The sequence below is a fragment of the Saccostrea echinata genome, unplaced genomic scaffold (genome assembly GCF_033153115.1).
Source record: "Saccostrea echinata isolate AGI-Se365-2 ecotype Australia unplaced genomic scaffold, CSIRO_AGI_Sech_v1 ptg000056l, whole genome shotgun sequence".
NCBI classification, from domain to species: Eukaryota; Metazoa; Mollusca; class Bivalvia; order Ostreida; family Ostreidae; genus Saccostrea; species Saccostrea echinata.
The window spans coordinates 7,797,773-7,810,209 of NW_026889805.1; the positions used below are offsets into that span (position 1 = coordinate 7,797,773).

The 12,437-nt window shown below is 32.9% G+C and overlaps 2 protein-coding genes across 2 annotated transcripts in view; one reads left to right on the top strand and one right to left on the bottom strand.

Moving 5' to 3' along the window:
* The first annotated feature begins 965 nt into the window (after positions 1–965).
* Positions 966–7,697, top strand: LOC133173770 (transcription initiation factor IIB-like). The gene is made up of 11 exons (XM_061308801.1): positions 966–1,085; positions 1,271–1,378; positions 1,568–1,649; positions 1,746–1,856; positions 1,944–2,030; positions 2,261–2,390; positions 2,661–2,770; positions 3,764–3,858; positions 3,948–4,024; positions 5,846–6,723; positions 7,332–7,697. The coding sequence occupies exons 1-10, from the start codon at positions 1,063–1,065 to the stop codon at positions 5,977–5,979; spliced, it is 957 nt and encodes a 318-aa protein (XP_061164785.1). The 5' UTR covers positions 966–1,062; the 3' UTR covers positions 5,980–6,723; positions 7,332–7,697.
* Positions 7,698–8,143: 446 nt separating this feature from the next.
* Positions 8,144–12,437, bottom strand: part of LOC133173462 (nuclear pore complex protein Nup214-like) — a 32,459-nt gene continuing 28,165 nt past the window's right edge. Inside the window, exons 26-29 of the mRNA XM_061308450.1 lie at positions 11,495–11,678; positions 9,378–9,514; positions 8,608–8,632; positions 8,144–8,358 (exon numbers count right to left, since the gene is read on the bottom strand). Coding sequence (XP_061164434.1) covers positions 8,325–8,358; positions 8,608–8,632; positions 9,378–9,514; positions 11,495–11,678 — 380 coding nt within the window. The 3' untranslated portion in view covers positions 8,144–8,324. The remainder of the gene's footprint in view (positions 8,359–8,607; positions 8,633–9,377; positions 9,515–11,494; positions 11,679–12,437) is intronic.

Here is a 12,437-nt window from a genome sequence, read left to right on the forward strand (position 1 = left end):
AACAATAACAGAGCTCGTGCCCTGTTTACAGAAACAGATTACGTGTGTTCAATTTGTTAAACTTATTTAGCTCTAACCAATCAAAAGTCATCAGCAATGTTTAAGTTTTTGCGGACAAACAGACAAACAGACAGACAGGGAAAAAACTATATACCCCCGAATCTTCAATGCGGGGGCATAAAAAAATTGAAAGGCCTCATATTGTTCTCTGAAAATAAAGTTTTAAAGCTTTAATTTTACATCTGTACAAGTTTTGCCGGATCCTTCCCTCAACACTACTGACATCATTTGTCTTGCAACACTCTCATGGGTAAAGATAAGCGTTAACATTGCGCTTTGATTAAATTCAGTCTATCAAAAGCTAAACAGGAGAAAATCCACAGAATTTCTTGAATCTTCCCATAATAGGGAACTTATATATACTGTTTCGCTAGTGAGCTAGCTTTTCTAGTGATGTAGTAGAGTCTTCCTCTATTTCAGGCAAGTTAAGCAACGGTGAGTCTATAACTCTTGGATGGGTGACCGCTTCACGTTACAAGTACATGCTCACCTGAGTTGGAATTTACCAACTTTAAAGTTGGAAAAACCAACTTTAAAGTTGAAAAGGCAAAGAATAAAGTTGGAATTACCAACTTAAAAAAAATTATGTGGCACTAAATACGCTTCCGTAGTAATGTGAAAGGATGGTGTGTGAAGGGGGGGGGGGTCCTAAGCAAAATTAAATGACTCTTCTCAGAAAAAAAAGTCTATATTAAGTCCCACCCACCCCCGTCCACCCCATCCCCTCTGCGTATTACGGGCCTGTTTAAATATACCTATACTTTTTCAATAAGCAATGTTACTGAGAGCTTTCTAGAACTCAAAGTCGAATATCAAAATCGAATCTATAAATGCACGACTTATTAGAAAAATAACATCATTTCACCACTTCCGGTCTATTAGAATGGATTCGAGTCCAGCTCAACAAAATGATTATTCGTGATTAAAAGGCATAGAAACGATATATTTGTCTTGAAATTTATACAAAACGTTAATGTTTGGGAAGTAGAAACACCCTTAACGATGGCTTCAGGCAGTAAACCTAAGTATGTGGAAAAAAAATGGGGTGTTTAAATTATGTGATATTTTATTATTTAAGCTGAACAAGATGAAGAAAAACTTAATAGAATAGATAGAATATAGATCTAAATCTTTACAATGGGTTTTAAGATTAAAACACATATATTTAGTTCATCCTAGAACCAAATAATTAAATAAATTGTTGTTATAGGAAGCTTCCTCAGATAATGTGTCCTGAACACCCTGATGCTTTTCTGGTGGAGGATTACCACGCAGGTGACATGATCTGTCCCGAGTGTGGCCTAGTTGTCGGCGACAGGTAAGACTGTTCATTATTCTTAAATATATATGGCATTGTGTATGTGTAAAATCAGTGAAAACAGAGACATAAATCTCTGGTGAAAAGAAGTCATGGTGATCATTTGAAAAAAATATTCTGCATATTGTTTTATTCTAAAGATTTAACTTAAAGAAAAATTGACATGAAAGCCATTTTTTGATTTTGCAGAGTTGTTGATGTTGGAACAGAGTGGAGAACTTTCAGTAATGACAAGACGGACAAGGATCCCTCTCGTGTTGGAGCTTCTGAGGTAGAAACTCTCCAGTACTTTGTGTCATGTTTATTTAGAAGAATATGTTAGCTGTGTTTTCTGTGGAAAATTTCTCATTTTAACCTTTTTTTGTAGAATCCCCTATTAGAAGGCGGGGATCTATCAACTATGATAGCCACAGGTGTGGGTGGTTCAGAAGGCATGGTCGATGAACACGGGAAACCAATGTATAGAAACAGACGAACAGTCAGTTCCTTTAAAGCCATAATATTTTTGCTGTATTAATACAACTAAGATTAAATGTACCAATTAATATATATTTTGTCATTACAGATGAACAGTTCAGACAGAGCACTGATAAATGCATTCAGAGAAATTGGACAAATGGGGGACAGGCTTAACCTACCAAGAATGATTGCTGTGAGTTCAGTTGATTGGAAGTAAATAGGTTTATCAGTTATTATTCAAGCATATTGTCATATTTTGTAATCCACATATTCTTGACCACAGAGGTATGAAATGACTACACTAGTACAGTGCTCTTGCTTTTGGAATATATTAAAGAAATGATTTGAAGCAATTGTCAGCATAAAGCAATTCAAATTTATCTTTAACTGAAAGTTTAAAGTTTGATAAATTTTACTTTTCAGGACAGAGCCAATACACTGTTCAAACAAGTTCATGAAGGTAAAGCCCTGAAAGGTCGTAGTAATGATGCCATTGCTTCAGCATGTATGTACATTGCCTGTCGTCAAGAGGGAGTTCCAAGGACATTCAAAGGTAGAAGTCACAAAACAGAAAATTGCAATCCCCTCATTATAATGTCTTTTATTTAGAACTGCCCATTCAATCATTATGTTGGTAGCATCGAAATAAACCCAAGCATATAGTCCAGTCAACTGATTTCATTAATGAACAATAAACATTCATATTCACTGTTAAAAAATTTTCTAACTTAAATTCTTAATTTCATAAAATTAAATTGATTCTCTTAAAACACATTAAGAAAATTAAGTTCTCTCACTCATCTTCTTTCAAATAAAATTGTAGAGATCTGTGCTGTGTCAAAAATTTCCAAGAAGGAAATTGGACGTGTGTTCAAGTTGATCTTGAAGAATCTAGAAACAAATGTAGAACTGATCACCACAGGGGACTTCATGGTATGTATCATGCTGCAAATTGACCTGATGGGACTGTGATTATTTAATGCCCTTTCATACAACTACAGTCTTAATTTGAAAATAGGAAAACAGGTTTTAATGCACCATTAGAATTCACAGTTTGGTTGAACTCTGATCCTTTCATTCCTATTTCAATTGTAAAAGTTTAGATGCTTGTAGATCTCCTGAAATGACAAAAGCTGAAGCCAGAAGCATTTTACAGATATATTTTTAAAAAAATTGAACCTATTAACATTATTCAGTTCATTCTTGATCAAAATATGCTAGTGGACTAATTATCTCGTAGAAATATTTTTTTTTTTTCTTAATTGAATGTTTAAATGTTTTTCTGTTTTCATCCTGTTAATTTAGAACATGAGTCATTATGCTAAAATATAAAGTCTATGCTTTGATTAGGAAAAAATATTATGATTTTTTGGTAATATGCCATTCACATCAAAGTGAAGTTACATCATATACAATCAGGAAACTTCAGATTGGCCTTATTATTATTATACAGGGAAATTCTGTTATGAAAGGGAGTTCCTGGTTGTCCACTTTCCAAATTTATATGATTCAAGCCTATTCAATCAAAGCTATAAGTAGGTTATGTTTAGCTTACGAACATTTGAAAATAATATTGAATCTGAAGAAAAAAGGGTGATTGACATAATTATTCGTAGTGCTAAATCAGTCAATAATATTCAATAGCAAATCAATATACATGTATGTAGAAAATACTTGGCATTCATAAAGTGCCTGGAACATACATTTTGATTTTAGTATTGTTGAACTTCAGAAGTTTTTATTTAAACTGCCTGTCAATCTGACTGTCAAATCAGGACCAGGTCAAAACACATTTTGACATAACAGTAAAATACTTCAGACTCATGATTATCCAATTTTTTTTTATAAATTGCCACTGGGAATTGAGATGCAGATACATGTATAAAGATGATTGTTCATTTGTATATTTTATTAACTGTTTTTCAGTCTCGTTTTTGTTCCAATCTTGGTCTGCCAAACTCTGTACAGAAGGCAGCTACTCACATTGCTCGTAAAGCAGTGGATCTGGATCTCACACCAGGGTAAGGATTCATCAGTATTCTCCATGGCATTCATAACCCTTTATAATCTTTTTTACAAAACTGAGACAATCCTTTTTGATTTATTGCAGTCGCAGTCCTATCTCTGTGGCTGCTGCAGCTATTTACATGGCATCGCAAGCTTCTGCAGACAAAAAGTCCCAGAAGGGTAAGCTTCTCTGTTCACTGATGTTGCAGCAAAGGAGATACAGACATTAAATATGAATAATATACAAATATGGGCTCTTTCGATGGTGAATATGTTTTGGTATTCCCCAGAAAAATATCAATATTGACTAGGGTCTCGCAATAATATTGAAAATCTGGTATATTGTGATGCGTTGACAAAAAATATTGTACTGCGATACTTTTTTCAGTACCAGTATACCAGCAAATTGCTTGGGCTTTCTAAAGGAAAGTATGAAATTTAAGATGTCAGAAATGTTTTTAATCATGCCAAACAGTAATGTTGCTGTGTACTGTTCCATTTCATTGCAAAACTGCATTGAAATCAACAAGAACTTTTTGTTACAATATTTTTATAAGAGTTACATGTATGAAAATAGAGGTTAATAAAATAAGAAAAGATCATTTAACCGTTTTTTTGAAAATATTGCAATACAGTTAAAATCTTACAGTGTATCGCAATATGAAACTCCCAGCTGATAACCCATCCCTAATATTAAATAAGGCGAATGATTATATAGTCTGAATTTGAATAAATAAGACATTTAAGACTGCATGACAACACCATTTTCCTTAATGAACTTCAGTTGAAGAGAGATAATTAAAAAAGGTCCAGATTACAAGTTATTACTTCGTGTTTTCCTTTCATAGTGTAAGACATAATTTCCCATTGAAATGTTTGGATAATAATTTGGTGATAGGCTTGCATATAAATGTTTTTCATGCTCAGACACACAGCTGGTTTCTTCCATTACAGCTATCATTTATGTTATTTGAGGTGTCGTTTGTGATGTCACAATCACTGCTACTGACCCTCCAGTGAATATGGCTTCAAATCCTGTGAATATGTGGTGTTCTGAACTGTTTGCATTTGTATAGATTATATAGGGACTAAAATAGACAATAAAATAATACTTGATATTGTGATTAATTAACAGAACTCTTTTGCGGTGGAGGTAGGTATAGTTCATTACCTAGGAACAATGTGCTGCTGAATACACCTTGAGATCTGTGACTGATTATTGTAGATTTTAAAGACATACATGTACGTGTAAAAGAAGTCTTTGTGTAACATCATGCTAATGAAACTTAGGAGGAGATAGTCCTCTTTATTTACATTTTTGTTGATGCTTTCCGCAAAGCCAACTCTTCTAATGGTAAATTCAATCATTTCTTTCTGATTAATGTTACTTTTTGGAAGTTGAGTAAAAATTTGAAACATCCCCATTTAGACCACCTACTATCTGAAGTGAAACTCTTGGCAATACATTGTACATATGGCATATATACTGGTTGTTTGAATCATTCAGTTGTCACTTGAAATCTTCAGAAATTTAGAGCTTCCTTGACTTCGTCACAAAAGAGTGACAGTTAGATAACTGCTGGGTAATCCCAATACTAAGTATTGGCAGTTTGTTAGACAGTGTAAATTTTGCAAGTATTTTTTAGTTCACCAGAGAAATTTACAATTACCAGAAGAAAAAACATGAAGTTCAAATAAGGGAACAGAGAAGATGCATACATAATTTAACCCTTTACTGTTTTGTCAATATCTTCTTATCAGAAATATCTATTTTTCAGGTATCATATACAGTTGAACTTCTGTATGTTTAACACTGATATCTCGAATACCATGGAATGTCAAAGTGAATTAAGTCCAAACCACTTATTCTTTCAGTATTTAACCTTCGATATCTCGAATATCGAAAAGTTTATTTTCAGTCTCATGGAGTTTGAGATAATGAGGTTTGACTGTATTAATTTAAAACTAGTCTAGGCCGACAGTGCTATTTGATATTTTCAGAAATTGGAGACATAGCAGGGGTGGCTGAGGTGACCATTAGACAATCCTACAAGCTGATGTACCCTAAAGCTCACCTGTTGTTCCCAGAAGATTTCAAATTTGTCACCCCTATAGAGCAGCTTCCATCACAGTGATTGGGGTAACCAGGGGGCATCACATTGATTGGGTTAACCAGAGGACATGGAAAGAAAACCTCAGGAAGACGATAGCTTTATCATTTCCATCACAAGTCACTAGTCATCTAATTTCAGTATGGATTCATATTTTAAATCATATTCCTGCATCTAATAGAAGAATGCTCATTGAATGTCCCATTTCTCCATAAATACATACCGGTACAATATGTGGAGCAAAACAAAAAAAATTGCTGTTGTTTCAACCAGCAGATACTTAGCATGAATATTACATGTTTGTGTCATTTTAAATGTATATGTACATGTATGTAATGATTTGTTAAAACATTTATGAAATCACCTGTATTCAATTTGATTATGCTACATGTTGTCGAACTACATGTGTTATTTATTTAATACCAAGTAATAAATAATTTAATGTTCAATGCTTGGTAGATAATTACAGTGTTTTCTCAGAGATCAACCTTAACCTTTCAGCTGTTGGTCTTACTATTGTACTCTCTATATAGATTTAATAGTTTAGCCCAGGCCAATGTAAATTACAATGCAACTCTGACAAATTTCTTTATAAAATTCATCAATTTAGCATTAGATTTATTTTTGATTTTTTGTTAATATTGTTGATGTTCAGGCTTATTTGACCAGATAGCGAAAAAAAACCATTTGATATGAGTATTGTAATGTAGTGAAAGTGATCATAATAATTTCTAAAACATGTATCATGTTTTATCTTTAGTTTGCAGGGTTCGACACTAACTTTTTAAGGCTTTAGTCCAGCCGGACTAGTGCTTCATTACTTTTACTAGTCCGCACGTGATTTTATTAGTCCGTCAAAAAAAAAGAAACATCAATGCTTTTTAACATTAATTTAACGTGACAATTAAAATACGTATTATTTTTTGAAATAAACAAAGTATTTACGTGAAATATATTATTCCACAGATTCATTGAATTTTGCAATCAGCAAGTACGATCGTATTCCCGGTCTCCGTTTTTTTTTTTTTTTTTTTTTTTGTCTTTACATTACATCCAAAACGTCCAACGTCTTTCTTAAAAGTGTCATACTAAATCATGATCGCTAAAACCTTATACTTCAAATCGATCAGTCGAAAAATTAAGCGCTGAATTGACCCAGCATTGCGTGACTACCCGCCAAAAGCTAGAAATCTAAAAATACCAGTTTTCCAGTAAAAGTTGTCGAGAATCGGACATTGGTAATTTATTCATATTGTTTTTCAGAAATTTTTATTGGTCCGTTCGGACTAATTAGCCACATATTTTATTAGTCCGAATGAAAATGTATTAGTCTGAGACTAACGGACTAAGGTTAGTGTCGAACCCTGGTTTGGCAGAGATCATTGCATGGGTATAAAAAAAAAAAAAAAAAAAAAAGAATGGTCATGCCAAACTTGGTAATAAATATACACAAATTTTTTTTAAAGGAAATGCTAATTCCTATTTGCAGGACTCTTTACATGGAAGTTTTATATGTACCGGTACAACTCCATGCACTCTGTATATAGAAATACTGTAGTTGTTTTTGAAGTGCTAACTGCATAATGTCAAGAGCTATGTACATGTCCATGTATATCATGTAATGTATAGTCTTTGAATTCATAAACCGTTTATATCGGGTATTTGTTTTTTATGAAGGTACATAGTTTTCTTGTTGTTGTTCATCAGCAATTCGTGTTCATAAAGTTTAAATGGCTATATATATATATATATATATATATATATATATATATATATATATATATATATATATATATATATATATATATATATATATTCCCAACATTAAGATTGGGTTTAATTCCATTTGTATATCCATTTATTACTGAGAGTAGGTTAAATAACTGGCAGTCAGTGATATGAAGTAAGGATCTGATTCAAACCTTACACTGAATTGCTATGAAATTTAATTCTCATTGTAACTGAAGAAATTTTCCAGTTACTTGTAATATTTGTATCTACAATGTTCCACCTAAACTGGTTTAAATGTTTTGTAATAATGTAACATAAATATTAAAGATTTAAAAGTCATTCTTGATGTTTACTCATTTTCAGTGAAAGAAGAACACTTAAATCTTCTACCTCACAAGTCTCTATTAGTCAGGTTCAAATATTGTAGCATGGTTTTGAAACAACAAAGAATCAGATAATCATGTGCTATCAACATTGGCATACCTTTATTGTTTACACAGTTATGTACTCTATATGTGTTACAACAAAGTTTTTACTCCGTTAATAATACATTTCCTTGTACATCATCAAAACAGAAAAAGTATTTAGTATTACAGTCCATTATTAAATTATTTTTTGCTCATGTTCATACTTTGAAGCTAAGACCTGTATCCAGTGAATGAGGGATTTCCACTGCAAAAACAAAAGATTAAAAGATCAAATGTCAGTTTGCCCAAGTTAATTTAATTAAGTTATCCTAACCAGAAATTAATAAAAGCTCACTCAAACACTTAGATAACAATGCTTATAATTATATATATGTATAATACATGAACAAAGTACTCTAATTGCAGTAGATTTTGCAATATACATGAACTCAAAACATAGTTTTACTCGTAATTTGTTTTTACTTCTATATGTACACATGTACAACGTTCTTACCTTGAACTTGGGGACTGTCCAAAACCTGTGAAAAATGGAGTCATGACATTTAATGTCACTTAACAAAAGTTCATGATATTCTCCAAATTACACAAAATATCTTTACATGTATTAATAATTGTTGTTTCCTGCTTTCACTGAAAGTATAGGATAGTACATGTAATGGGTCTGTCCAACTGTCTGTCATTCTGTCTGTGTGTAACACTTTTGTTTCCAGACAATATCTCAAAAAGACTTTGAGCTTTTGCAATGAAATTTTATATCACAATTCCCTATGGTCTAAAGAAGACCCCTATTTTGAGGTCAAAGGTCAAGGTCAGATATTCATACATTGCAAAATATGGTTTCCTGTGATTAATTTAGTTCTCTGAGGTTTTGCACTGGAATTCTATAACTTTAAGTCAATATGACTTAAAGAAGATTCCTATTGATTTTGAGGTCAAAGGGTCAAAGACCAAGGTCAGAAATTCATATATTGCATGGTACATACATAGTGTTTCAGATGATAACATTAGTTCTCTGTAAGCTTTTGCAATGAAACTTAATAAGGTCATGATTTTCTTTAACTTAAAAAAACCTTATTGATTGAAGGCCAAAAGCTTAAAGGTCAAGGTTGATCTTTTTTCTCTCTCTCCATTTGCCTGTTTTTCAGGTCTACCACCCTCTTCTGTTTTTCTTAAGCAAAGGACACAAATTCCTTGAATTAGCTTGTACTTGTATATAACATTGTTAAAATTAATTTTTACGTAACTAGGAAAAAAAAGTTTCACCTGAACTAGATCCAAACCCTCCTCCACCCCCTCCAAATCCACCAAAACCACTACTAGCTTGTGACAAAGCACCAAAGGAGGTTGTGTCCCCACTGTGAGCCAGACCCCCAAAGGTTGGAGATGAACCAGAGGCAAATCTAAAATAACAAAGAATTATCAAAGATACAATATGGCCCCATTCATTAGGCCCTATACATCATTTACAATGATAATACAAAGTTTTTAAGGTTTTTATTCTAACAAGAGGCCCATGGGCCAAAAATGCTTACTGAGTCACCATTTGCACTGCCATTCTTCCATCAGATTTTTATTACCCCTATATTCCCATGAATTATTTTGACACCATATCAAGACTATCCTAGCCCCAAGAGGTTGTGCCATGACCAAAGTTGAATCCAAACTACATATGTATGTTGACTATCAATATGACTAATTGGACCTTACCATTTTCTGGAGAAGATTTTAATTATACACGTATATGAAAATGAGGTTTATACACAATATGAAAATGACGTCAATATGTAGGCGACTTGTAAAATTTGATCCCCAATTTTAGCTTCATCCTAACCCCCAGCATCCATAATTTTAACAAACTTGAATCCAAATAAATTAGAAATGTTTCCATATCAATATAAATTATTGTGGCCTTGCTACATTTAAATACATATATATATTAAAATTTCTTTTATTCATGTCATATCCCCCCAAAATCAGCAATTTTTTCCAATTGTTTTTAAGACTTCGATGTAAAATTTTTCCCACAATGGATGAAAAAGGCTGCTTTTAAATTAATATGGGAACTACATTGTATTTACTTGCCAATGCTCATACATACACTGTATGTGTATATATACATATATGTACATGTATGAATAATTTAATTTTGTTTGTATTCTAGCCTCTGATTGGTTAATATCCAAAAAGGAACACAAATTATTTCTGTATAACCTGGTTTGGTATGGGGACACACCCCCCTGACAACCAGCTGAATCGTCTGTATCCATGCAATCATCTCATTTCTAGTCCTCGGGATTCATGGAAAATTCCAGATTTAATAAATGTACCTTTTACTTCGAACAGTAACTCGGATCTTACCACATGTAATCAAACAACATGGCTGCTAGGACTATGTATCAGTTTTTACCTCCCCTCGCTTCCCATAACTTCCGTTACTACGGTTGTATTATTGAGCGGCAAATTTGAATTAATAAAAAGCAACGAAATTTTACAACCACAGTTGTTTAATGATTTTAAAATTAAATTATAAGGAATGACTCTAATTCTTGGCCAAATTATTCGAGTATAACCTGTTTTGGGTCAGTTTACGCTGTTTTATAATCCGCTTCGCGGATTATAAAGCGTAAACTGACCCAAACCAGGTTATACTCGAATAATTTGGCCAAGAATTAGAGTCATTCCTAAAATATTTATTGCATCATACTGTATATTTAAGAAATGAATTTAATTTTTGAAGATTCATGAGGACATGAACTACAATGCTTCACGCTGGCATATTTCATGAAACACGTTAGCGCTTCATGATAAATATGCCGGCGTGAAGCATTGTAGTTCATGTACCTCATGAATTTTCAAAAATTTAATACATATTTTATATTTACATTATTTTTCTGATGAGTTACCACAAATTATGCCATTCAACTGTCATTTTTAAAGCAAAACAGTTTGCACTATAGTTTTGACGTCAAGTTAAAGTATTATGACATAACAATGGAGATATTCATGCTCATCCATGGTAGTTCATGAGAAAATGAACTGTATTCTATTTTGTAAAGAATCATAGGGGAAATTTATTGGAAATGTAAATATATATACATGTACTGAATTCTAAAAACTTATATTTATCTCACTATCATAAGGTTTTAATTTTCCTAAATTACAGCATGACACAAACGGAAAACTGAAGTGTCTATATGAACACTGTCTTAACAGACAAACAGGGCCATACCATATGTTCATCTACAGATGGTAATGTAAAAATCTACACTGTAATGACAATCATTAGGAAATGGTATACAATGATCTTCGCAATTGCCTCAGTCATTAAGATTAAAATCTTTTCATTTTGGACAAAGGTATGAAAAATGTCAAGAATTTACCCTGCGAATCCCCCAGCACTGCCAGTGTTCTGTGGAGATCCTAGCTGATTTGAAAATGAGGCTCCACTACCAAACGTTGATCCTCCCCCAAATGTTGGTGCAGAACCAAAGCCAGGGGAGCTTCCAAATGATGCTTGTCCCCCAAATGCTGGACTCCCTCCAAAACTAGGACTTCCTCCAAACCCTATTAAATAGGAATTGAAAACATCTATGAGACACATGTATCTCCATTACTGCACACACATGGTAATTTTGTCTTTGAGGACTGTTCTCATATTGGCTTTTTCACTTGGAGTTATTTTATACATGCCATGTACCTGGTACATATACATACATGAAGCATACAAAGGGTGATCAAAAAGTTTGCAAACTATCTCTATATTTACAAAACCACAATTCAGATCAGAATGAAATTTGGCACATATACAGTCATACACATTCTATAAATACCATATGTAATGTAATGTTCTGCTCCATGTTTGTGACGTCACAATATGAAAATGACATCAATATGTAGGTGACTTGTTACAAAATATGATTGATTCAGTCATACTCGAGCAACGAGTAAAGTTTAACATATATCTCGGAAATTCTTTTGCAGTATCATATGATAATTTGTACAAGGTTTATGAAGGCAAAAGACTTGCCAGAAGTTCAATCTTTAATTGGATTGATTGTTTTAGTGAAGGAAGGGAGATGGTTAAAAATGATGTTGGTTCTGTTGCCCAGTGAAAGCAAGGCTGGGAAAGAGAAGTGTCCATAGTTGAGCAATTTGTCATGAAAGATCGCCAAGTTACTGTTAGAAAAATAGTTGAATATCTTAACAATAATATAATTATTAAATCCCTAAAATATCATTTTCTTTGGACTTTAAACATATTTGATATGATAAAAAAAAGGCGCCCAGACTTTATCCACTTTGGATAAACGACGCTCCAAAGGC